This window comes from Acomys minous (genome assembly GCF_964271855.1).
Source record: "Acomys minous genome assembly, chromosome: 14".
NCBI classification, from domain to species: domain Eukaryota; kingdom Metazoa; phylum Chordata; class Mammalia; order Rodentia; family Muridae; genus Acomys; species Acomys minous.
Window position 1 is genome coordinate 7100456 of NC_140496.1, and position 24710 is coordinate 7125165.

The 24710-nt window shown below is 50.1% G+C and overlaps 1 protein-coding gene and 1 long non-coding RNA gene across 3 annotated transcripts in view; one reads left to right on the top strand and one right to left on the bottom strand.

Annotated features, from left to right (window-relative positions):
• The window catches only part of FBXO31 (F-box protein 31), a 38655-nt gene that overhangs the window by 572 nt on the left and 13373 nt on the right, over positions 1-24710 (top strand). Inside the window, exons 2-3 of one of the 2 annotated variants that reach the window (XM_084755795.1) lie at positions 20371-20442; positions 21951-22037. In XM_084755795.1, coding sequence (XP_084611921.1) covers positions 20371-20442; positions 21951-22037 — 159 coding nt within the window. The remainder of the gene's footprint in view (positions 1-20370; positions 20443-21950; positions 22038-24710) is intronic. The other variant, XM_084755796.1, reaches the window with a different exon arrangement.
• On the bottom strand, positions 865-8966 carry LOC311582621. Its single transcript, XR_014774172.1, has 2 exons — positions 8517-8966; positions 865-3214 (listed from the first exon to the last, which is right to left on the bottom strand). It is a non-coding gene; the product is annotated as an uncharacterized lncRNA (long non-coding RNA).

Genomic DNA, 24710 nt, shown 5'->3' on the forward strand with positions numbered 1-24710 from the left:
CCACGCCCCCCCCAAAAAAAACTACCCACCCCAAACCTACAGCCCACCCACTCATTACAAGAATGAGGACGCAAAAGCGGTCAGAGTCCTATTTGGGAGGCCTTCTTTCCGTGTACATACAAGCAGGGTGCTCTCGGTCTGCGTGGCTTTGATGGTGTGTGTCCTCTTGCCTTGCTGGTGAAGGGAGCTTCAGGGATTCCGCTACCTGCATGTCACACAGGCTACTACTCCCCTGCCTGTGGGCGGTCAGCGGTTTTTTTTTTTTTTTCTGTTTTCTGTCCACAGCACTCTGAAGACCGCTTTGTGCGTTTTGTAGAAATTTAGGGCATTTACGTCTATCTCCTGGAACCTCTTGACGCTATCTTCGTGGGCCTGCACTTTCCCAAAGTGGGACTGTGGGACGACAGGCTGTGTGAGAGCAGCGGTTTCCCCAGGCCCTCCCCACGGCAGGGTCCTTTCACCTTTGCCTGTGATTTCATGGTTGACACCAGAGGTCTGGCCTTGTCCTCACTTATCCCCTATGGGATGTTGGGTAGATTACCCCGGCTGAGTGGGAGCATTTGGTGGTGGGTGCCCCTCCTGAGGGGGACTTGGAGGCTTTTGTAAGGAGAAGCATGGCAAGCCCTTGACCACTGCTATTTGGCATGTCTGTTGGCCTGTGGGTAGGGCCTTGGTTGGCTTTTGTCTTTATTTTCTCTTGTAGTAACCATGAGTCACATAGGACAGGTGAAGATTGTTTTCAGATTCTCTCTGAGCGCTGCCCTTCTTTAAAGTTTATTTATTTATTTATTTTATTTTTTGAGACAGGGTTTCCCTGTGTGTTGCGCGCAGTCCCGCCGAAAGGATGACGCAACAACTTCAGGATTCTGTTCACGGCAGTTTATTGTTACAGCTCTTCTAGCAGGATGGAGAAAGACCCAAACCCCGAGCGGAGCTCTGCTTAAATAGCCAGCAAGGCGACGTGCTCGTCTGTAATTGGTGCTCAGTCTAGATCCTAATTATAATATTGCCAATGATTGGACGGCGATGTGACAACGAGTCAGCCTGTCCTTGCGCATGCGCAAGCAGTAAAACAGCGTCAGCAAAGAGAACCCGGAAGTCGGAAGCCGGCGCCATCTTGTAATGGCGGGAGCGGCTCCCGACATCTCCCCCTCTTTAATTATATAGAAGGCTAGTTTAGCTACTGTACACCTTCATCCCGTGCAATGGGAACCTGTGCCCTGGGAGGTGTGTTGAGACCCTGTACACCTGTAGCCCGTGCAATGGGAACCTGAGCCCTGGGAGGTGTACAGGGCTGCACTGAACAGCATCCTGGTGCAATGGGAACCTGTGCCCTTCAGGAATGCTGTGTGTCCAGGCAGCGTCTCAACGATTGAGCATACTAAGCCAAACTTGGGGAGAAGTTCCTTGCTCTACAGCCAACATAGCCTGAATTACGGCTTGATTTTTCAGATACTGTTGTTTTTTAAAACGGCAGAGCAACCAAAGACAGAGGAACAGACCCGCGAGCAGGCATATACCAAACATTCCCACACCAATCCATTCTTTAAAATAAGAAAATGCAGAATGCAGCCAAGAAGTAAAATCTCCGAAGGTAACGATTTCTGCTCGAGTCCCATTCAACTGTGCAATCTGAAAGACAAGTTGTCGGGATAGCCTTTCTGCTTCCAACGTCCAGTTTCCTGCAAGATAGTCTGAAATAATTCTACTTTGTTTAGTAGACACAGCAAAATCATAGCTTAGAGGGGTAACACACACATGTTGATAATGAGAAATGCAACTTGTTTGAATAAGTTGATATAATTCGTCCATTTGTTCCTGTATTAAATCCATTCTCTGGTTAACCAGACGCATGCCAGACAGGACATGAGCATTGAATTTCTCTTGGGTTACTAAGGCAGTGGCAGTCTTTTCCACCACTTGATTAATAGTCTCAGCAGTTTGTACTTGATGAGCCATAGCGACGGCTGCAGTGGCAGCTGCCGCTGCTGAAACAGTAATAGCCGTTATAATGGCTGCAGTAATTCCAAAATCACGTTCCTGTCGAATGAGATTCATAATCGGAAATTTCTCAGGGTCTGCCTCTACAGGGATAGGTACAAAGGTAGGCAGACGGACTATTAATGCCAATGACTGTGAGCCATTCCAACATTCCGCCAAAAAACAGGATGTGGACATACAGTTAAGATTTTCGGTATCATTACTGTCTGCAAGTAAAAAGAAAAAAGGGGGTCTAGTACAAATTGGGGAGGCTTTAAAAGAATGATTAAAAAGCTTTTGGTGATAGGTTATATTAGTCAATTTAAAAGCTTGATTCTCAGTGCCAGCTGTCTTAAGTAAGGCTGTTACATTCCAAAGTTCATGGTTTACCTGGCGAAAGGAAGAGAAAGCAGACAAGTCTGTAGTTGCCTTGGCCTCATTACTCAATATCCATTGAAACCATGGCCATCCAGCTATACCACTCTCATTGCCCTTATGAGATAATATAAATCTATCTAGTGGTGGAGAGAACTGAAACCCTAAAGACAGCTGAGAATTTGAGCTCTCTCGAGATTGACAGTCTCTAAACGTGGGAGGAAAACTATAAGCAGGAGTACACCAGGGTGCAGCTCTAAATTGAGTGGCATTCTTACAAGTCACATTATTCCTAAAAGGAATAACTGTTTGGCTAGTAATCATGTATGTGAAAACAGTGGTGCTAGCTGTTACATTTGGCACATGTTGTTTTCCATCCAGACTAATGGAAATGGACTGTAAAGGAACAGCAGCAGCCGAAGCCCCTGTACCAAGATCAATCTTCGGGTTAACAATTTGCTGTGGTTCCAACCAGGCACTTAAGTTGGCATGCTGGAGTCGAATACATGGCATGAAGCCATGAAATGAGAAGCAAAGAGTACCAAGCAAATGAAAATTAGACTGATTAAATGGTTTAGGGTCTTCCCCAAACGCAGTGGCACAGGGAATCTCTCCTTCACAGGAGGTGGAGAAAAAATGGGGAAGCACAGTTGAATTAGCATGTACTGGCATGGGCATGGGCCATGTTTTTGTTACAGCCCATAATTTCATGGCTAGGCTAAGAGTCAAGGACGGGAGGAGAAGAAGACAGATCAGGTTCCTGATTGGAGTCTTCATCATTCTTCCTGGATTCCATAACATCTTCAGTCCTGATGATTCTTGTCAATCTTGTCGGCACCCAGACAGGATTTTCCTGGTCCTGTGGAAAAACACAAACAGCTCCCCTGGATCTTATTAAAATAGGATCCGGTCCTTTCCATTGATTATCCAAAACATCTTTCCATTTTACTGTTTCTCTGGATGTTTTGTGATTGACGTGCCTGTCTGCAGCAGACCGTCCTTCAGAATCCAAATTTAAAAAATTTATAGTAAATAAAACAAGGGAAATTTTAGCTTTAGGTCCCATAGTAATGGGGCCTATTCCCTCCTTTTGTTTTTGTAAAAACATTTTTAACGTACTATGAGTCCGTTCTACCACACCTTGTCCCCTAGGATTGTAGGGAAGGCCCGTGACGTGGCGAACCTGCATTTTTTGGCAGAACTGTTGAAAAGTTTTTGAAGTATAAGATGGCCCATTATCAGTCTTGATTTGTAGGGGCTTGCCCCAGGCCGCCCAAGCCTCTAGACAATGAGCTATAACATGTGCGACCTTTTCTCCTGCAAGGGGAGTAGCATGAATTATCCCCGAGCATGTGTCTACAGAGACATGAACATATTTCATCTTTCCAAAGGCTGGAATATGAGTTACATCCATTTGCCAAATATGAAGAGGTTGTAGTCCCCTAGGATTAACTCCTATAGCAGGGGGATGTCTGAACTCTGCACATTTGCTACATTTTAGAACTATATCTCTAGCAAGAGCCCGAGAAATGCCAAATTTATATCTAAGAGTATTAGCATTAACATGATAAAGAGTATGAAAAATTGTAGCTTCTTGGACTGGATCAATATTAACAAAAATCTGTTTAGTAGCCTTGTCTGCCAAGGCATTAGCTTCTGCCATGGGCCCAGGAAGCAGAGTGTGAGCCCGTATGTGCTGAATAAAGAAAGGAGCAGTCCTTTGTCTAATAGATTGTTGAATATCCAGAAAGACTTGTAACACCTGACTTTTAGTATTAATAAATCCTACAGTTTCCAAAATTTGGACTGCTCTAACTACATAATGAGAATCTGAAACAATATTTAATGGCTCTGAAAACGTTCTGAGTACCTCAGCGACAATGGCACATTCTACAAGCTGAGGGGACGTGAAAGGGAAAACTTTCTGAACCACTTGACCCTGCACCACAAAACTTCCAAGCCCAGTGCTGGAGCCGTCAGTATATATATCAGTAGCTCCATCGATGGGTTGATTCCTTGTAACTTTTGGAAAAATAAAAGCATGATGCATCACAAACTGTAATAAGGGATGTTTAGGGTAATGATTATCTATTTTCCCTGCATAGGAGCATCTTAAAATAGCCCAAATATCAACGGTGGAACATAACACTTGTACCTGATAACTGGTATAGGGAGTAATAATTAATTGTGGCTCTATGCCAAAATGAGTAATTGCTAATTGAAGTCCTTTAATGGCTATCGCAGCCACACGAGTAGGATAATGACTCAGAATTTGACCAGGGGATGCTTGCGGATGTACCCAAAGCAAGGGACCCTCTTGCCATAACACTGCCGTAGGCTGTTGAGGGGATGGAATAATGCATAACTGAAATGGTTTAGCTATATCAAAGCGGGTCAGGAAAGCCTTATTTAATTTTTCCTCAACTAATTGCAAGGTTTTGGAAGCTTCTGGAGTGAGTTTTCTGGGCGAAGTAATAGCCGTGTCACCTTCCAAGAGAGCAAATAGAGGTCTAAGCTCAGCTGTTGTTAAATTTAATGAGGGTCGAATCCAGTTAATGTCTCCCATCAACTTTTGAAAATCATTTAGAGTCCGTAATCCGTCCTTTCTGATAGCAAGTTTTTGAGGGATTACTTTCGTAGGAGTAATTTTTGATCCAAGAAAATGCCCAACAATACCTTCCTGAACCTTTTCAGGGGCAATAATTAGCCCTCTTTTTTGAAGGGATGATGAAAGTGCAATAAATGCCTGATGCAATAACGCTTCATCATGGTGGCATAACAATATGTCATCCATATAATGACAAATTTTAATTTTTGGAAATCGCTTCCTAATTGGTCGAGTGGCTGCATCAACATAAAGCTGACACATGGTGGGACTATTAGCCATGCCTTGAGGTAGTACTTTCCATTGGTATCTCTGATCTGGTTCCTCATGATTTATACTAGGCAAGGTAAAGGCGAAGCGTTGTCTATCCCTAGAGTGCAATGGAATAGAGAAAAAACAATCTTTGATGTCTACTATTATTATATTCCAATATTTAGGCAAGGTTGACAGAAGAGGGAGACCTCTCTGCACAGGTCCCATAACTTGCATTTGTGCATTTATAGCCCTAAGATCATGAAGCAATCTCCATTTTCCTGATTTCTTTTTAATAACAAATATTGGAGTATTCCAAGGAGAGATGGATTGCTCCAAATGACCGGTAGCCAGTTGTTTTGCCACTAGCTCCCTTGCAGCTGACAGTTTCTCAGAGGTCAATGGCCATTGAGGAACCCACACCGGGCCCTCTGTTTGCCATGGTATAGGTATGGCATCCCCAATGGCCCCTAGGAAAAACCCAATCCTGTATGTTCTAATCTTTGCTCAACAGATATTGGGCTAGTCCTCCCTTGCAAAGCTTTTCCTAATCCTTTTCCTGGGACACATCCCATGTTTTTCATCATATTTTGACTTTGCTTAGAGTATTCATTAGTAATTCTAAAATCCATTTGTTTTAAGACATCTCTACCCCAGAGATTGACAGGAAGTGATAAGACATAGGGTGTAAAAGTTCCTTGGTGCCCTTCTGTATCATTCCAATGTAACTCCATAGCACTTATTGCAGGAGTTTCTTCATATCCTAATCCTTGTAGGGATTGTGATGATTGATTAAGGGGCCAGTCTTTCGGCCACCAGGACATAGCTATAATGCTGGTATCCGCCCCGGTGTCTAACAATCCTTTAAAGTCTTTTCCATTTACTTTTAAGATCATCATAGGCCGTTGGTCTAATTCTAGAGACAGAAAAGTATGTTGTCCACCAGATGAACCAAATGCCCTTGTCCCTCGAGGGGCTTTTTGGCCTGGAAACAGCTGATGTAAACTTGGTAGGACCAAGAGCTGAGCTATTCTATCTCCAGGTGCTATAGCACCAATTCCTTTTGGGGAAGAACATAATACCTTAATTTGGCCCTCAAAATCCTGATCGATAACCCCTGGATGCACTATCAAACCTTTTAAAGTGGTGGACGATCTGCCTATAATGAGCCCCACGGACTCCTCAGGTAATGGGCCAGCCAAATCTACTGGAATCGGTTGGCAGCCCATCATAGGGGTTAATACTGCTCTGGTGGTGGCACACAGGTCCAGTCCTGCTGATCCATTAGTTGCTCTCCTAATGGTTTGGCTCTCACAAACTCTCTGGATCTGTGTGTCCTGCGTTCCATGGCCCCATTGTGTTCCATAGCCCCATATATTTTTGGGCCCTGAGGTCTGGGGCCCTTCCTTCCGTTTTTTGAGTCCTCTTCCCCTTTTTCTGGTAAAGGCCTGCCCCTAATATCTTTGACTGATCTACACTCATTTGCCCAATGTCTCCCCTTCTGACAGCGGGGACAGAGCCCAGGTTGTTTATTAGCTCTTTCCCCACCAAATGCTGTTGTAGTTCTGCATTGTCGTTTTAAATGACCTGTCCTTCCACAATTGAAACATTTCATATTTGCTGCCTTTTGTGCGGATAGCACTGCAGCAGCAATCCCTGCATTCGTTAGGGGTCCTCCAATCTCCCTGCATGCTTTCATCCATGCATTTATTCCTTTCCCTTTCCAGGGAGTTATGGCATTTCTGCATTCCCTAGTACAATTTTCGTAGAGCAGTTGCTCCACAAAAGGCATAGCTGCTTCTTGATCAGGGAATACCTTACCCGCCGCCTCCATCATGCGCGCCACAAAGTCAGAAAATGGCTCATTAGCTCCCTGAACTACCTTTGTTAAATTTCCTGTTACTTGTCCTTTATTAGGTATGCTTCTCCAGGCCCTCTCAGCAGCCTTATTAATTTGTTCATAGACCTCAGGGGGATAAGTGGTCTGATTAAGTCTCCATTGTCCTTGTCCAGTAAGCATGTCAAAGCTCCATTGAGGATGTGCATTAGCGATATTCTGATTGGCTTGCACAGAGCATAATTCAAAATAAATGGATTTCCAATCCAGAAATTGACCCATGGATAGACATGCCTTAACGGTGTTATACCAATCATCTGGCGTCATGGCATTTTGAGTCAATCTTTCCACCAGAGCCACTGTAAAAGAAGCTCCGATTCCATAGGTTTGTACTGCCTCTGCTAATGCCTTCAACTGTTTAAAGTCTAATGGTGTATGCTGACGGACATTATTAGCATCTTGCCATACTGGGAAAGCCAGTGATATTTTCTTTCTATCCCTTTTTGAAATTAAGGTTCCAGATCCTTTTCCTACTGGTGACTGATCCATATGCCCTTTTCTCCCACTAGGGCGTGAGGTGGCGCCAAATGCCATCATATAAGGAGGCGGGTCAGGCCAGTATCTTTCAGACTCATATCTAGCTGCTTCCTTTTCCAGCTCGGCTTGGTCTTCCCTATTTAGAACTTCCTCTTTTTCTGATTCTGATGATTCTTCCTCTGTGGAGGACGTCTCCTCACTAGAGGAATCCTCTAACTTGAGATTTGTAAACTCCGTCAAAGTTGGATACAACTTAGGTCTAACGGAGTCTGTTTTCTTAGACTCTTGGTCTTTTTCTCTCTTGGACTCGTGGTCCTTGGACTCGTGGTCTTCCTCCTTTTTTATTTTTTCTTTTCCCCGGGTTTTCTTTTTAGCTTCCCTTTTCTTTTCTGTTTCCTTTTCTGCTTCTGATAAACTATCCTGGTGATCCGCCAAAGCTCTTTGTCCTGCTCTTACCTGTTCTTTGCAGTTCTCATCCTCAATGCATGATTTTATCAATTTATAAACTGGTAGGGTTCCTGGTCTCAAAGTTCCCCTCTCTTTTTCCGCCCTAATATCATTCCCTAGCTTATCCCAGCACCCCGCAGTTAAGTTTCCAGATATCTGGAACCAAGGAGCCACCCGATCAACCTCCTTTATAAAATTCTTTAGCACACGATCTGGGATTTTCAGTTCCCGTTCCTGGAGCAGCGCCCGCACTGCGTCCAAGATCGGCTTCACTTGAAGGTTTCCCATACCTCCTTTTTCTACAGGAGCGGGACGGCCGCCTCAGTTATCTTACCTGAGAATTAAGGCCAAACTATTCAAGGTCACACAGCGGATAAGCGCAAACTTTATCCCGTTTCCCACAATTAAGACACAAACAACAAAACACAAAGAAGACGAAACTAACAACGAGAAACGGGATTCCCCACTCCCAGGAAGTCATACCTTGCAGAAAAGTACCGCGGTTTTCACTCTGCCAGCGCTGAATCCTGTCTCGACGAGCAGTCGGGGTCCTTCACAGCAACCTTCACCTCGGGGTTCGGCAAATCCCGGGTTTCGGCACCAGATTGTTGCGCGCAGTCCCGCCGAAAGGATGACGCAACAACTTCAGGATTCTGTTCACGGCAGTTTATTGTTACAGCTCTTCTAGCAGGATGGAGAAAGACCCAAACCCCGAGCGGAGCTCTGCTTAAATAGCCAGCAAGGCGACGTGCTCGTCTGTAATTGGTGCTCAGTCTAGATCCTAATTATAATATTGCCAATGATTGGACGGCGATGTGACAACGAGTCAGCCTGTCCTTGCGCATGCGCAAGCAGTAAAACAGCGTCAGCAAAGAGAACCCGGAAGTCGGAAGCCGGCGCCATCTTGTAATGGCGGGAGCGGCTCCCGACACCTGTGTAGCTTTGGCTGTCCTGGACTCGTGTTGTAGACCAGCTTGGTCTCAAACTCACAGACCCCCTCCTTTTTTTTTTTTTTAAAACAAATTACTTCTTTATTATTATTATTATTATTATTATTATTATTAGTGTTATTATTATTATTACGTGTGAGGCATGTGCGTGAATGGGGCACGCATGTTTGTGGAGGTCAGAGGACAGCTTCCTAATGGTGGGACCCTTTAATAAGTTCCTCATGTTGTGGTGACCCCCCCCTCCTGCCTCAACCATACAATTATTTCATTGCTACTTTGTAACTGCAATTTTGCTACTGTTATGCATGGTAATGTAAATAGCTGTGTCTCCCAATGGTCTTAGATGACCCCTGTGAAAGGGTCTCGACCCCCCACATTGAGAACCTCTGCTCTATGGGTTCCCGATGCTGGGACTCAGGTTGCCGGCCTGTGCAGCAAGTGCTCTTAACCTGCTGAGCTGACCGGTTTTTCGCCTGATGTTTAGTGTGTACACCTGTGACACTCCGCGCCCTCCAGCGTGCCCTCCATCAGCCAGCTGAGCCTGTGTCTATGTTTGGAGGAACTGTAGCAGGGGGTGCAGGTAGGCCCTGGCCAAGCACAGGGTCACAGGCTTTTTGTGAAAATCGAAATTTCAAAGGGGTGCTCCAGCCATGCTAACTGACTGGAGCTTGGGACACACTCTGAGAAATGTAGAGAGTCCCATTGTCAGTGTGGAAAGCGGTGGGGGACAGCTCTGGGGAGTCTCTGCCAGTCCCTCCCACTGTCACAGCGCTCGCTCGGCAGTCTTATGGGACTCCAGAAATTAAAGGCTCGAGAACTAAAAGCCTCTAGAGTGTTGGTGTTACAGGTGTGAGCTACCACACCTGCCATTAAAGAAAAAGATTTATTTTTATTACTTTTATTTGTGTGTGTGCACGAATGTGCACATGTTTCTATAGGCACCTGCTGGTTTCAGAAGAGGACATTATGATCATGATCCCCTGGAGCTGGGGTTACAAATGCTTGTGAGTCACCCCATGTGGATGCTGGGAACCAAACTCTGTCCCCTACGAGAGCGGTGTGTGCATTTAAATGCCAAGCATCTGATCAGCCCGGCACCCAGCATTTTTTCTCCCTTCAGTTTGTGGGTTTTATTTTTCAGGTAGTCTGGAAGGATTTCTGTCCCATATTTCTTTTGTTTCGTCCTGCTTGTTTTTGAACTCCTGTGTTAGTTATGGCTTGAGTTCAGAGTCTGCTCAGGTGCTCTCTGGCACTCGTAGGTGCTGAGCTTGGCCAGTGGACAGCTCATGGGGTTCTGGGCAGCCTTTTGAGAAACAAGGTCTCCCAGTGTAGACAAGGCTGGCTTTGAACCCTTCATTCTCCTGTTTCTACCACCCTCACACTGGGGCACTGTGGTTCGGGGCACCTGGCTATTCAGGCAGTGTACTCTAATCTAGGCCAGTCAGGGATGGGTTGACTGGCAGGCTCAGGATTTGTGATCTCACTGGGAAGTCTCTTTGTGCCTAACTTCCTGGAGAATTGCTGTGTGTGAGACAGGCTTGCCTTTACTTATCTGAGCTCTGAGCATCTTCTTTCCTGAATTCCAGAATCCAGTTGATTTAGGTGAAAAGCAGGACCCAGCCCTGCCCCATGAGCAGGCCTTGAGCTTTCTTGGCAGGGCTTGCTGTTGGCTCCGCTTGTGGTATGGCCCAGGGGAGTGGGTTGGACTGGTTTATGTGTTTATGATTTTTTTGCCAGGATTTGTTGTTTCTGAGACTTGGGCATGACTGACCATCAAGGTGTGGACAAAAAAACATCTGCTTTAATAAGTTTGTAAGTGAGGCATGGTGGCCAGGCTTGTGGTACAACAGCCCTTAGGAAGCCGAGGCAGAGGGATCAAAAATTCAAGGGCTATAGAATGAGTTGAGGGCCAGGTGTGGTGCTACAAGCCTTTAATCCCAGCACTCAGGAGGCAGAGGCAGTGGAATCTCTGTGAGTTCGAGGCCAGCCTGGTCTACAAAGTGAGTCCAGGACAGCCAAGGCTACATAGAGAGACCCTGTCTCGAAAAACCGAAAAAGAAAAACTTAAAAAAAAAAAAAAAAAAAAAAAGAATGAGTTCAGGGCTAGCTCTTGTCTCAACAGAAAAAGTAAACAAAGCCTGGGGTCGGGTGGGGGTAGGGGTGTGTGCAACTCAGAGAAGGAACCTGGGTTCCATTCTTATTACTGATGAAAATTAAAACAAAGGGGAGGGGAAAAAAAAAAAAGGCTAGCCAGGCACACGCCTTTAATCCCAGCTCATGGGAGGTGGAGGCAGGTAGATATCTGAGTTCCAGGCCAGCCTGGGCTACAAAGTGAGTTTCAGGACAGCCAGGGTTATAACACAGAGAAACCCTGTCTCAGGAAACAACAAACAAACACCAAACTACCGCTTTCTTGTCAGATGCGGTGGTCTGGGACTGGAGACACTAGGAACCTGGGATGGTGTCAGGCGGCGTTTAGACTATCAGAACTTTCTGTGTCCCATTAGTGACATCAGCATTTGCTGCCTTAGTCCTTCTGCTGTGGTGGCGCGCAGGTCAGGATGCAGAGCGATTTGGGGCAGCTGAGCACTGTTGGAATCCCTCCCTGGAGTCTTTCTCTGGGCAGGCCAGTGACTGCCTTCTGTTAAGCCAACTCTGTCCTGCTTCTGCCTTGTGCCAGAATGACGTCCCAGAGGAGAGGGACAGAGCCCAGCACCCAGCCACCCGGACATAAACATTCTCTTTGATGCGTCACCCCCCTTGGCCAAGGGCCACCTGCAGTTATGTCATGTGGGAAGGGCTGTCAATACGGAGCACTGAGGGCAGGAGCCTTGGTACCTGCCCTTCCTTGCCTGGCAGGCCTCTGGTTAATGCTTCACCCGGATCGGCTGCTGCCAGTTTTGATGCCCCATGGCTGGATGTGTTTCCTTAAAGTCAGCCTAGGGCTATCGCGTTTTGACATCTCAGGTCCTAATTCTAGATCAAACTGTTCATACAGGGGCTGGCAGCGTGGCCCTGTGAGTAAAGCGCCACCGACAAGCCAGGTGTCCTGAGTTCAGTCCCTGGATCCCACCTGGTGGGGGATCCCCTCATTTCCATAGAAGCTCTGCATACATAAAGTGTGACAAGGGCTGGAGAGATGGCTCAGCGGTTAAGAGCACTATCTGCTCTTCCAGAGGTCCTGAGTTCAATTCCCAGCAACCACATGGTGGCTCACGACCATCTATAATGAGATCTGGTGCCCTCTTCTGGCCTACAGGTGTACATCCAGATAGAGCACTCATATACATAAAATAAATAAATCTTAAAAAAAATATAATGTGACAAGATAGAATAAATATAACTTTCTTAAGGTGGGGTTCAAATCAAGGAGACAGTCACGGTTCACTTTCTGCTTGGCGCCCTGCAAGGACTGTGGGGCAGATGCACTTGATTCTCGCTGTCAGGACACCTGTAACTCCTGTTCAGTGTTGAGTGGGAGTCCACTGTGGGCTTGCTCGTCAATGCCCTCATTGACTGGACCGTGGTGAAGAGAGGAGGCCAGTGTACTCTCCCAGCTTGACTCCCAGCCGTCAGGTCACTGAGCTTAGAGGCGCTGTCTTAGGGGGATATCTGAAATCCCTTTAGGAATATTTAATGTCCAGTGGCCACGTCGAGCCCACCCATCCTGTAGAGGGGACCCAGCGGAGAAAGCCAACTCTCCAGAAAACAGGAACCTGGCCTGTCCAGGTCCTGGAGGGGCAGAAGGGCCCAAGTTGAGGCACCTTGTCCAGTCTCATGCCTCCCTCCCTGCTGCTGCAGAAACTGCCTCAACATCTGGCTTGTGCAATTATGCTTCCCCCCCTCCATTTATTTATTTATTTATTTATTTATTTATTTTTTTTTTTGAGACAGGGTTTCCCTGCGTAACCTTGGCTGTCCTGGACTCACTTTGTAGACCAGACTGGCCTCGAACTCACATCGATTCTCCTGCCTCTGCCTCCCAAGTGCTAGGATTAAAGGCATGTGCCACCACGCCCGGCATGCGTTTATGCTTTTGTTTTAGGTTGGTTTCCTCATTCCTTGTGTGGCAAGGTTGTGCTCTGCAGCCCAGGCTGTCCTCAGACTTGGATAAATAAATCCTCCTGCCTCAGCTTCCAGAGGACTGAGATTGCAGGGGTGAGCCATTATGCTTGGCTTCAGGGTTTTTTTTGGGGGGAGGTGTGGATGGATAATGGGGAGGTTGAGAATCAAACCCAGGCTTTGTCTCTGGTGGGTGAGCTCTCTAACATCGTGCTTGACTCCAACGCTTTGCGTCTGCCTGCTTTTGGCTTCTTTGAAACAGGTTCTTGGTTTGTGGTCCTGGTTGGCCTCGTCTTCCACAGTGCTGGGGCCACAGGCGTGCACCAGCACATCAGGTTTAAACGTGTTTTACTTTTTGTGAGACAAGGTCTCACGTGGTGGTAAGGTCCGGGCTGGCTTTGAATGTCGTCTCCTATCTCAGCCTTCTGAACTAGGGTGACAGGGGTGTGCCACCACAGTCCAGTTTAGGTGTTCACAAGTTAACATCCACACACAACCGTGTGTCCTTTCCCTTGGCAGCAGGGGCAGCAGGTCTTTACGGTTGTTTTGCCATAGGAAAACAGACTGGGCGTGAGTCCGTCTCTGTGGGCTTAGAGAAAGGCTGGTCTCGCCACAGTGGGTGGGTGGACAGGCTTTCTGAGGTGGCTACAGGGCGCCTGAGGAACTGGCTGTGTCTTCCTTCTGGGCAGAGTGTAAACACAGCTCATGGGGCTGTGCAGAGGAGACAGTCACCTCCCGCAACCCCCACACCCGCCCTCTTCCTTCGGAGATGCCTGCCTGGGTCTGGGCATTGTGGCCCATTGTCCTCTGGCAGATGCCCAGCTGTCCCCAGAGATGAGATAAGGGCTGACCAGGACTCATAAGCCTGGCACTGGTGTGTGGGAATGGCCCATGTCCTAACCCTAGGAAGGGTCCAGGACAGCCTACTCCTAAATTCAGACCATAGGTGAGTAGGTGCTCTGCCACAATGCCCCTGTCCCGTTCCCCCACCTGCGCAGGTGTCTTGGGGATGACTGGAAGGTTGCTTGCCTTCTGCCGGCTGCTTGAGAGGCTGTGTTGACCCTGTGTGCATTTCGGCTGGTCTGTTTGTTAGCCCCTTAATGTTGGGCGTGATATTCTGCGGGGTCTGTAGTCAGGGTTTGCTTCATTTCAGGGTGAGTGTCCAGGGTGGGAAGATGGCTCTGTGCTCAGAGCCCTGGCTGCTCTTTCAGAGGATCTGGGCTCAGTTCCCTGCCCCAGCATGGTCTGCACAACGAACTGTCACACTAGTTGCAGGGGGTCTCAGTGTGTTCTCGCTCTCTCCTTCTCTCTCTCTCTTTCTTTATTTTTTGATTTTTCGAGACAGGGTTTCTCTGTGTAGCCTTGGCTGTCCTGGACTCACTTTGTAGACCAGGCTGGCTTCGAACTCACATCGATCCGCCTGTCTCTACCTCCCGAGTGCTGGGATTAAAGGCGTGCGCCACCACACCCGGCTTGGTCACTGTTCTCTTCTGGCCTCCACAAGCACTGTGTGCTTATGATGCAGGCAAAGCATGTGTAAGTATGAACTAAAACCAAATAATTGTTCTGAAAAAGAAATGAGGCCTGGACAGCCAGCCGTCTTAGCAATTAAGAGCGCTGGTGGCTCTCGCACCCACATGATGGCTCACTACCACCACCATGCTTTTCTGGCCTTTTCAGACAGTGACACTCATGATGCAGAGACACATACACAGGCAATACACATTAAAATAAATACATTTTAAGAAAAAAGACAGGCGTCTCCTGCAGCCACAGCAGTGGCTGAGTCTAGGGCCTGTGGCTGGGCAGACAGACATCTGTGTCTGAAGCTGAAACGGTGGGTGGAGGGATGATCTGTGTGTCCACCCTGTCGCTGGTAAGGTCATCTGTCACCACCTAGCTCATGGCCTGGTCCTGTGACTGACTAGGAATCTGCCTCCGGGGCCCTTGTGGGAGTCCAGAATCCCTTGCTGGGCCTGTGCCTAGAGCCACTATGCTGCTTTTTTTCTTCCTGAGCTCTGCGCCTGTGTTGGCCTTCCCCAGGGACACATCAGGGGTTCCCAAAAGAGACAACTGGGGACAGTGACACCGAGTCCCCAGTGACTGGAAGTTGGGGCCATCTGCAGGGAGCAGCTGCGTCTCTGAGCTGGCCTGGCTGGGCAGAAGGCCACAGCTTTGCAGTAGATCCCTGGGGGAGGTGAGGTGGTGGTGGGGGGGGGCAGGTGGAGCCCAGTGATTTGGCTGTAGCCCTGGCTGGCCTGGAACTCACTCTGTAGAGCAGGCTGGCCTCAACCTCGCAGAGATCTGCCTGTCCCTCCCTCCCGAGTGCTGGGATCCAAGGTGTGCTTCACCACACCTGACGTCAGAGTATTTTTTGGACGTTTTCCTGTCAGAATATTCGGAATAGTTTCTCCCTTAACACCCCTAGGCCCCTTTGGTATTCGCCCCCTTCTTTCTTGTAGTTCATCTCAGATTTACCTAGAACTCACTCTATAGCCCTATGCTGCTGGCCTTGGGTCCATAGGTGACCCTCCTGCCTCAGCCTCAACCATCCCAGCATTATAGTCTGTGCTAGCATCTCTCTTTCCTTCCTTCCCTTTTTTTCCCCTTTTTCTTTTTCTCACTGTATTTCTGGCTGTCCTGGAACTTGCTATGTAGGCAAAGCTGGCCTCAAACTCATAAAGATCTGTTCTCCTACCTCTGTCCCCAAGTGCTGGGATTAAAAGTGTTCACCATCACACCTGGCCTGCTTTCCTTTTTATTTTCCTTTATTTTTGAGATAGAGTTTGTTTGTGTAGCCCTGGCTGTCCCGGAACTCTGCTCTGTAGACCAGGCTGGCCTTGAACTCCTGAGTGCTGGAATTAAAGGCATACACCACCACTGCCTGGCTTTTTTTTTTTTAAATTAAGCTTTTACGTAGTATCTGAAGTGAAGTAACGGGTCCTGTCTTTTATTTTATTTTTTTATTTTATTGGGGCAAAATATACCTAACATCTTGGGCATGGGGGTGCTGGCCTGTGATAAGAGCTCTCAGGAGACTGAGGTGAGAGGATTACAGGTTTGAGGTCAGTGTATGCTACACAGGAAGGCCGTGCCTCCAAAGGCCCAGCAAACATTCATCATTAAATCCAGTTTCCCTCAGATGTATGGACTCAATTCTGGGAGTTGGCGGGGTTGGTGGGGGGGGCAGAGGGGGGGAGGCTCACACTGGAAACCCATTTGTAGGCTTGCCTTCTGCTGAACTGTCTCTCCAAACTGACGCATCACTAGGCTTCAGTGCCACCCTCCACAGCCCCTTCCGTGTTCTGCTAGTGTCTGTGAAGTGTCTAGGGGGCTCAGGAGCAGACTCTGGTGGCCTTTGTGAGTGGATGGTTTACAGCGCAAGTTCACAAGGAGCATCCACGCTGTAGCGTGGACCAGCGCGGTTTCTCATTGCATGTCTGTGCCAACCTTACCACAGACCTGTTGGGCTGCTGTGCAGGGTGTATGCGTGAGGAGCGTGACATCTCCGTACATCCCACTTTCAGTTCCTCGGGCCTGAGCTTGGCAGCACACGCTGGCCCGCAGTGAGTGTGAGTGGGTTTTCGCTGGGGCTGCGGCAGTGCAGGCTTGTGGCGTGCCTGCTCTCCGCTCACATGCACACCCTCCCGGGGTTCTGTCTCTGTGCTGCCTTTTGTGGGGCAGGCGCTTCTCAGAGAGAGAGCCACTTGCACCCCTTCACTGGAGTGGTGAGGGAAACGGCCGGCCTGCAGTCGCTCAAGGGGTACCGCGTACCGGGCCACAGATGGCCTGGGGTTCCAGCACTGGCACCGTGCAAAGAAACAAAGCAGGGTGGCATGCTAACTTTAGTCCTCTTGGCTGAGCTAGGTGCAGGGTGATGGTGTGAACGCTCCTTAGCTTTCCTGGAAGGGAAGCTACCACCTAGCTGTTAGCCAGGGCCCAGGGCCTTAGCAAGCCCACGGCAGCTTCTTCACGTGACTTACGGGAAGGATGCACACCAATGTTACAAGCCACTGCGGCTCATGGGCTGGCTGTGCTCAGTTCTGATGTGGTTTCTGTCGGGTTAGGCAGTAGAAAATCAAATCGAGTCATTGGCCTTCAGTGATGTGGCTAAAGGGACACTGCGTGAGTGATTGGGGGACAGTGTAGAAGTGTGTCAGTCAGATGGGTGCAGGGTGACGAAAGCAACACCACCTGATTGGTCATCTCTGGAGCAGAACCAGGGTCCCTGAAAGTGGCCTGATGGTGATTGCGGGGCCACAGCATCGAGGTGGACTAGCTGTCTCAGTTGTCTGCCCGCCAGTGGGTAGGCCTCACATGCTTGTCCTTGTGATAATCAGATGGGCATTTAAATGTCCCCAGCCTATGGTGTCCCTGCATAGGGTGCCTTGGGCATTGGAGCTCTCCAGCTCTGGAGAAAGCAGTTCACACAGATAAATTCTCCTGAGGACCTGAGTGGTTGCAGCTTTTTTGGGGCTCAGGTTAGACAGCAGGAAGACCGGTGCCTCCCCCATCCGTTGCACCTGCTGTGCGGTGGGAGCCAGTGCAGTTGTGCTTCGTAGTCGGTTCCGGCTTTTCCTGGCAGAGTTGGCAAGGTCGCCTCGAGGCATCATGTTCAAGGTGCTGGGCCTGGGCCACGTGGCTGCCCTTGTCTCAACCCCTTCCTCCTAGGCTGACTGGATAGGAACTGCTCAGCTCCAGCAATCAATTGCAAGGGTGGACTGTGCAGGATCAGCACATCTGAGGTTGGAAGTGGGCTGTGGGGGTATGGTGGCCTTCTGGAAGGTGAGCTAGAGGTACACGGCTGAGCTGCCCACATCCTGGCCCAGCTGGCCCACGGTCTCTCCACTTCTGATTTCTCCTGCATGTTTGCTAACGAGCACCCTCCCTCCTGTTAGAATTGCTGTGGGTAGGCGGGGCCTTCTAGACACAGGCCCGATCCTTGTGATGTGCTGGAGAGCTGAGTGAGCTCATCAGTAGGATGTGCCAAGGCGTACAGCCTTGGAGCCAGGCCGTGACCCCTATGTGACTTAGTCTCTGAGTTTATTCATTAAAAGCGCGCGCGCGCGCGCACACACACACACACACACACACACACGCACGCACTGGGCTGGAGGGGGCAGCCACATACATGCTGTAGGACTGTACTCTTCTGGGGCCTAGGGTGGAGTGGGGGACCCTGTAGGAAGCTGGAGGCCCTGGTTCCTGAGGTGCCCAGAGAGCCTCCCGGATGCCTGCATCTGAGAGCCTGTGAGTACCGGCAGAATCCCTCTCACCCAGGGCATGGGGCTAGCGGCATCTGTTACTGAGAGGGGAAAGACCAGCCTCTGGGGACCATCAGAATGGAAGTGCTGAGGCATAGCATTAGAGACCCCTCATTGCCTGCAGTATGTCCCTTTCTAGGCAGCTGGTGTCCCACCCTGTGGCCAGGCTGGAGACCCGACGAGGGAGGTCACTGTGAACAACTGACGAGGTTGTGTTACCAAGTCCAGCCTGACACTGCACATGGTGTGACCCTAGAGGTGTGAGCTGTAGCTGCCTTTGGTTTCAAGGGTCCTCTTAACCTTTTTCCCATGCCCTGTGCTCACTGCTAAGGGGCCCTGACCTACCTTTAGTCCCTGGGTCCCACTGTAGGCTCATGGTCTTTTGTTCAGGCCACATCTCCTCTGTGCAGATGGACAGGACATGGGCCTTTCCTGGGTATGGTGTGCTGGCAGGATTAAATGCAGTGCGTCCTGGCTAGTCCTCGGGGGTGGAGGATGGCATTGTGGGGAGAGGCTGCTCAGTGGTGCCATAAACTGTGCTTAATGTCCCCCTCCGCTGAGACCTGAGGCAGGGGGCTGGCACTTGGTTGAGGTGAGCTGGGGGTGGGGTGGCGCTGTGGTGAGATGAAGGCATGGGTCGGTGACCGTGGGAGGGCGGAGGGGGTGAGAGGGCGCTAAGGACCTTTCTTTCCATCGATGCTGTGTTAGAAATGGAGTGAGATGGCTCAGCGGTTAAGAGCACTGACTACTCTTCCAGAGGTCTTGAGTTCAATTCCCAGCAGCCACACGGTGGCTCACAACCACCTATAATGGGATCTGGTGCATACTGTATACATAATAAGTAAATCTTTTATTTAAAAAATGGGGTGTCGGGGCTGGAGAGATGGCTCAGTGGTTAAGAGCACTGTCTGCTCTTCCAGAGGTCCTGAGTTCAATTCCCAGCAACCACATGGTGGCTCACAACCATCTGTAATGTGATCTGATGCCCTCTGCTGGCCTGCAGGTGTACATGCAGGCAGAGCATTGTATACATAATAATAAATAAATATTTAAAAAAAAAATGGGGGCTGGAGAGATGGCTCAGAGGTTAAGAGCACTGTCTGCCGTTCCAGAGGTCCTGAGTTCAATTCCCAGCAACCACGTGGTGGCTCATAACCATCTATAACGAGATATGGTGCCCTCTTCTGGTGTACAGGTGTACATGCAGGCAGAACATTGTACATATAATAAATAAATAACTCTTTAAAAAAAAAATGGGGTGTCAGGAGAATCCCCACATCGCCTGCAGAAGGGTTTGTGTTGCAGCTGTGTGAGTGAAGCGGGGGGCCACACTTGGTGCTGGTCCTACTTGGTTTTTATTCCCACGGCAAAGAAGAAAGGGTCTCCTGCCTCACTCTCAGTGGTCAGGGCTTGACCTCACCTTCTTACACCTTTGGCTAGCTTAAAGGGACAGTTCTTATTTAGCAAAGAGTGACCTTTGAGAGTGGGGTGCAGCCCTGGCACCCGTTCTAACGCTAGAGACGTGCTGACTGGGGAGGGCTTTCTGCCAGATGCCTCTTTACAGATTTCTCTGAAGATGGAACATCCTCTGTCGCACTTAACCCGTTGACAGGAAGGACTGACGACTGCTCATTCCATTTGTGTTTCTCAGTGGGACTAGGGCAGCTTGACCAAAGGGACATCACGGTGCCCCGTTGCTCTCCAGCATCTGCTGTGAGGCCAGGCCCATAGTGTGCGTTAAGTAGGCCTCTGACCACCCGGGACCCTGACACCAGTGTAGACTTCGTTTCGGTGTGAACGGCCACTGTGTGACCTCACTGTACCGTTAGGATGCTGGACTGGAGCGGAGCAGATGGCGCAGGTGGGCGTGCGTGGGGTGGGGGCGGGGCCCGACTCAGCTCCAAAGGGCTTCATTCCCGAGCAAGCTGAGGTCACACAGCAAAGGGCAGATTCCTACTGCCAAAGGCGTGTGTGCCCGCCCTCGCCCGCCTGCCACAGTCACACATCTCTGCTGCTTTGTGGGGGCCTCCATTTTTACATCTGGCCTGTGTCTTGTTGCAGAGTATGGCGTGTGTGAGAACCTGCGGAAGCTGGAGATCACAGGCGTGTCTTGCCGGGATGTCTACGCAAAGCGTGAGTCAGCCCCCTTGTCTTCTGCACGTTGCCTTTGTACCAGAGCGCGGTGGACGGTGGCAGCCATGACTGCTGGTCAGGTTGCTGCTTCCGGTGTCCTAGACACACTACTTCTAAGGTCATAATGGCTAAAGGCATCCCGGGCTCGTGGGGTGGGGGTCGGGTGGGATGTCAGTGCTAGGCAGATGCTCTCTTTGTCTGTTTCCCACATCCCAGACCATATATTCTGTTTGTAACATACATGATTGTGTGTATCTGTGGGACACGGTGACCTCAGGACAGTACACAGCATATACTGATGAGGTCACGGTGAATGGCATACCCGTTGCCCCAGACTTTACTCCCATTTTATGAACAGTTGTCTGCTGCGAGGCAGCTCACCTGTTTTGCTTCCTGCCCAGCTGCAGCTTGCACCTGTTACCAGAGACCAGCGCTGAGCAGTGTGGGCTGGGTAGGGAACACTCCGGTGCTCTGGAGTTGGGTTTGCAGCCTGCAGGTTTTCCATTAGCTCCCTGTTTCCAGAGTGGCTGCCTCTGCCCTGTGCTGCACATCCTTGTGCAGCGCTTTTCTGTAAGCATGTTAACCCCCAGCCCTGTGGCTCATCTCACCAGCATCTGCACTTTCCAAAGCCTCTGCCTCTGAACGCTCAGCGTCCTTGTCCTCGGTTTGCTTCTCTTCGGAGCCTGTGACGCTCATGTGTACCACACTGTGGTCAGGTGGCTGCCATCATGTCTTGGGTGGTACCGTCCCTCTCTGACTGCTCTGAGTGTGGCTGCCTGACCCTCATTACAAGTTAGGAGGGCCAGCAGTCTCATTCTCACAGGGACACAGCTGTGGACACTGGCCATGTGTTGCTGTCCTGCGACAGCCCATGGAGCACACATGGATGGGGCTCCACAGCTGCTCTCCTCTGTTCTGTGGGAGAACCTGCCTGGGAGACAGTGTCATATGGTGGAGGTGGGCTGAGAGGACACCAGAGCTCTGCTGTTGGCTCTGTGAGTGTGCTGCAGCTGCCGGCCCATCATTTCAGCCTGCTTCTTAGCACCCGGGGGTTTGGTCTGCACTGGCCAGAGCAAACTCTGGTGAGCCTCGCCGTGTGGGAGCTGAGATTTTGAAAGTCTATACATACTCCTAAACCCTGGGGCTAATGGCACAGGTGGCCGAGTCAGTCTGGCTTCATCAGTGACAGGTGCGACATTGCCTTAAAACACACAACGTGAGGATAGGGAGAGCGTGAGGCTGGCCGCAGGACAGTGTCTTTGTAGGGACCTGCCAGCCACACCTGCTCTCCCACTTCTAGGTCCCAGTGAGCTGTGACAAGGCATGAGGGAGCCCCAGCGGCCACCTGAGTTTATGGCTGCAGGGGGCTTTAGTACACAGGGGATCCTGTAGTGTGCTCTGTGGCCAGTGTGGCACAGCCTGACCCCAGAACTAGGAGTGCCAGGAGGAAGAGGGTGCCGGGTCACACATGGGAGGGTCCCTCAGCCTTTCCTGCTGTGTCTGTTCAGGTATAAACCCTCGCGTGAAGTCAGGACGCTTCATGAAAATTCTCCCCGATTACGAGCACATGGAGTACAGAGATGTGTACACCTGCCGTACGTACCCCACACCTGCACTGCGGCCGCTGGCGTTGCTGCATGGATGCTCACAGGCTCACTTCACGGCCCTGGGGAGATGCGGCCCCCTGGCCTCTTCCCCTTTGCTGTGGTCTGTGGTTCACTGTGGCGGGCCACGTTGAGTGGCAGCCTAGGTTCTGAATGTGTGGGCTGGGTTTCCACAGTCGCTTCCAGGGTCTTGGGCAGCACATCTTGGTCATGGCGGTTTGGCCAGGCACGCCTCACTAATATTTTTTAAGACAGTGGCAGAAAAATTGGGGTAGCGCAGAGAGCAGAAGGCTATGTAGAGGCCTTTAAGGCTCCTCTATTCTAAAATAACATGTAACTGGGCTCAGTGCCACACGCCTGTGAGCCTAGCACTCATGAGGGTGCGGCAGGAGGATTGCTGTAAGTTGTGGGACAGCTTGAACTATAGAGTAGGACAACTTTCAAAAAAAGCAAAGTAAGACAAAAAACAAAACCAACCCCCCCCCCCCAAAAGCCAAAAACCCAGATGAAATGTAAACCAAACCAATGTCCATGTTTGCCAGTTACTCGTGAGCTTACAGAATCATGTGACAACCCTGTCAACCCCCCAGGTCAGACACAGCATGGGTAACGTGTTTGCCCCATAAACCTGGTTACCTGAGTTCAATTTCAGGAACTTGAAAAAGTGGGAGAATGACACTACTGTGTTGTCCCACCCCCAGGTTCTGACTGTGATGTGTGCATGCGTGCACACACCTATACCCCCCACCCCTATACCCACACTCACCCCCCCCACAGAGATAAAATTATAATGAAGTATTTAAAAAAGTCACCTGCTTTCCTGCCCTGACTGATTGCTGGAAGTTTTCTTTAACACATTGAAGATGGGAGAGTGAATTTCAGTTGTTACAAAAGAGATGAGAGCTGGGAGTGGTGGCCCTGCCTGCCACTTCCTGCTCTTGGTGGAGCCAGGAGGATGAGGTTCAAGGCCAGTGTTGGCTGTATAGTAAGTATAAGGCGGGTCCTGTTTCCAGCACCTCCCCCCAAAACCAAGCTGGTGATGAATGGCCACTTCCTGCCTAACAAAAGCAGTAGAACGGATAGTCAAGCTTGTAACTTATTTCCCAGCATGCTCTCAAGGTCTGGACACCGGGTTCTGCCTCCCCGGGGGTGGGGGACAGTCCCAGCTTCATAGATGTTGCCTTTGCCTAGCATGCTCCTGGGTGGTGTGTGGGCACTTTGACTAGCCGCTAACAAAACCCTTTGCTTACACTGGCTGGCACAGAGGTGGACTAACTGCCAAGGTCATGGCCAGGGGGTGCGGGAAGACTTGGGCAGGGCGGGGCACGGGATCTGGGCAAGCCTGAGCTTGGGAGCACTGTCTGTTTGCAGTGTGGAGACACTTCCCACACTGTGTTGGATAGTGTTTTTAGAACACCATGTCCTGGGCCCGGCAGCCCTCCCTGCTGAGGAGAGAGCAGCAGGTCCTGCCAGCCCCACAGGGAAGGCACAGCTCACAAGAGGCCCTGACCCCATGCAGGGCCACATGAGCTGCTTCTGGATCAGTTGGAAGCCCGCCCTTCCGGGAGGTCTGTGTGTGGGGGGAGTAGAGCCTTCCTTCTCCTTCATTCCTGTCAGCCTCGTTTGGTGATGCAGCTTGTCACGGCAGCCTAGTGGCAGGGTAGGGATTGCTGTCCTGCTGAGGTTTAGAACATTTGAGTCACACAGCACATGGTAGGGGCGTAGGGGCTTGGAAAGCGCAGGCAGTCTGAGGAGCGCCCCTGGCAGTGAGTCCTGGTAGCCTGTATAGTGCCCGTGAAGAAAGAGAAGACTATGAGGCCCACCCTCACCTGGTGCCCTCATCTCTCTGGCCTCCAGGCACTTAGCTGGGCCCTCAGTGCGTTTTCTCACCAGCCTGCTGTGACACCTTGCTCATGAAGGCTTTGGGACCTGGTCCTACCTGACTTTTTGTCACCCACAGGTGTGTGTGTGTGTGTGTGTGTGTGTGTGCGCGCGCGCGCATGCGCGCGCGTGCTGCTGCCTGAGGTGGGATCTGTGTACAAAGTCCTCACCATGAGAAGTGTCCTGAGTGTAGGACTGTCTCAGGCAGAATCAAGCTGCCGCAGATCTGTGGAATGCCAGTGATTGGCCTCTGTAGGGTATTATAGGACATCCAGGGACACTTGTGTCCTTGGATGACACTATTGTCTGTCCTTCTTTGTGTGGGTTGAGGGTGACTGCAAAGTGGTCTGAACTTACAGGTCTCTTGGAGTGACTGTGGGTGCAGGGTCGAGGACGTGGCCTTGGTGACAGGTTGTGGTGGACCCTGTGGATCCTGGGCTGCACAGTACAATGTGTTGGGAAGTCCCCTACAAAGCTCCAGACCCTCCCTTCCCTAGGAGCCACTAACACTGACTCCCCCAGAGTGACATCAGTCTAAAAGCAGACGCCCAACGTGGGATAGTATTTCCACTCTTACTGTGCACCCTGGTGCTGCTGTCTTTGACTTGGTGACTAGAACGAGAGAGGCTTGTTAGCTGCATTTGTCCTTTTGGACTAGAGGGAAGTGTGGGGCCGCTCTCAGGCTCACCCACTGTCCGCAGGCCGAGCGAAGCCATGAGCATACACACACTCAGTTTGTTTCCATCTTGCGTTGGGCCCACGTTTTGGAGCTGGGGCTGCCCT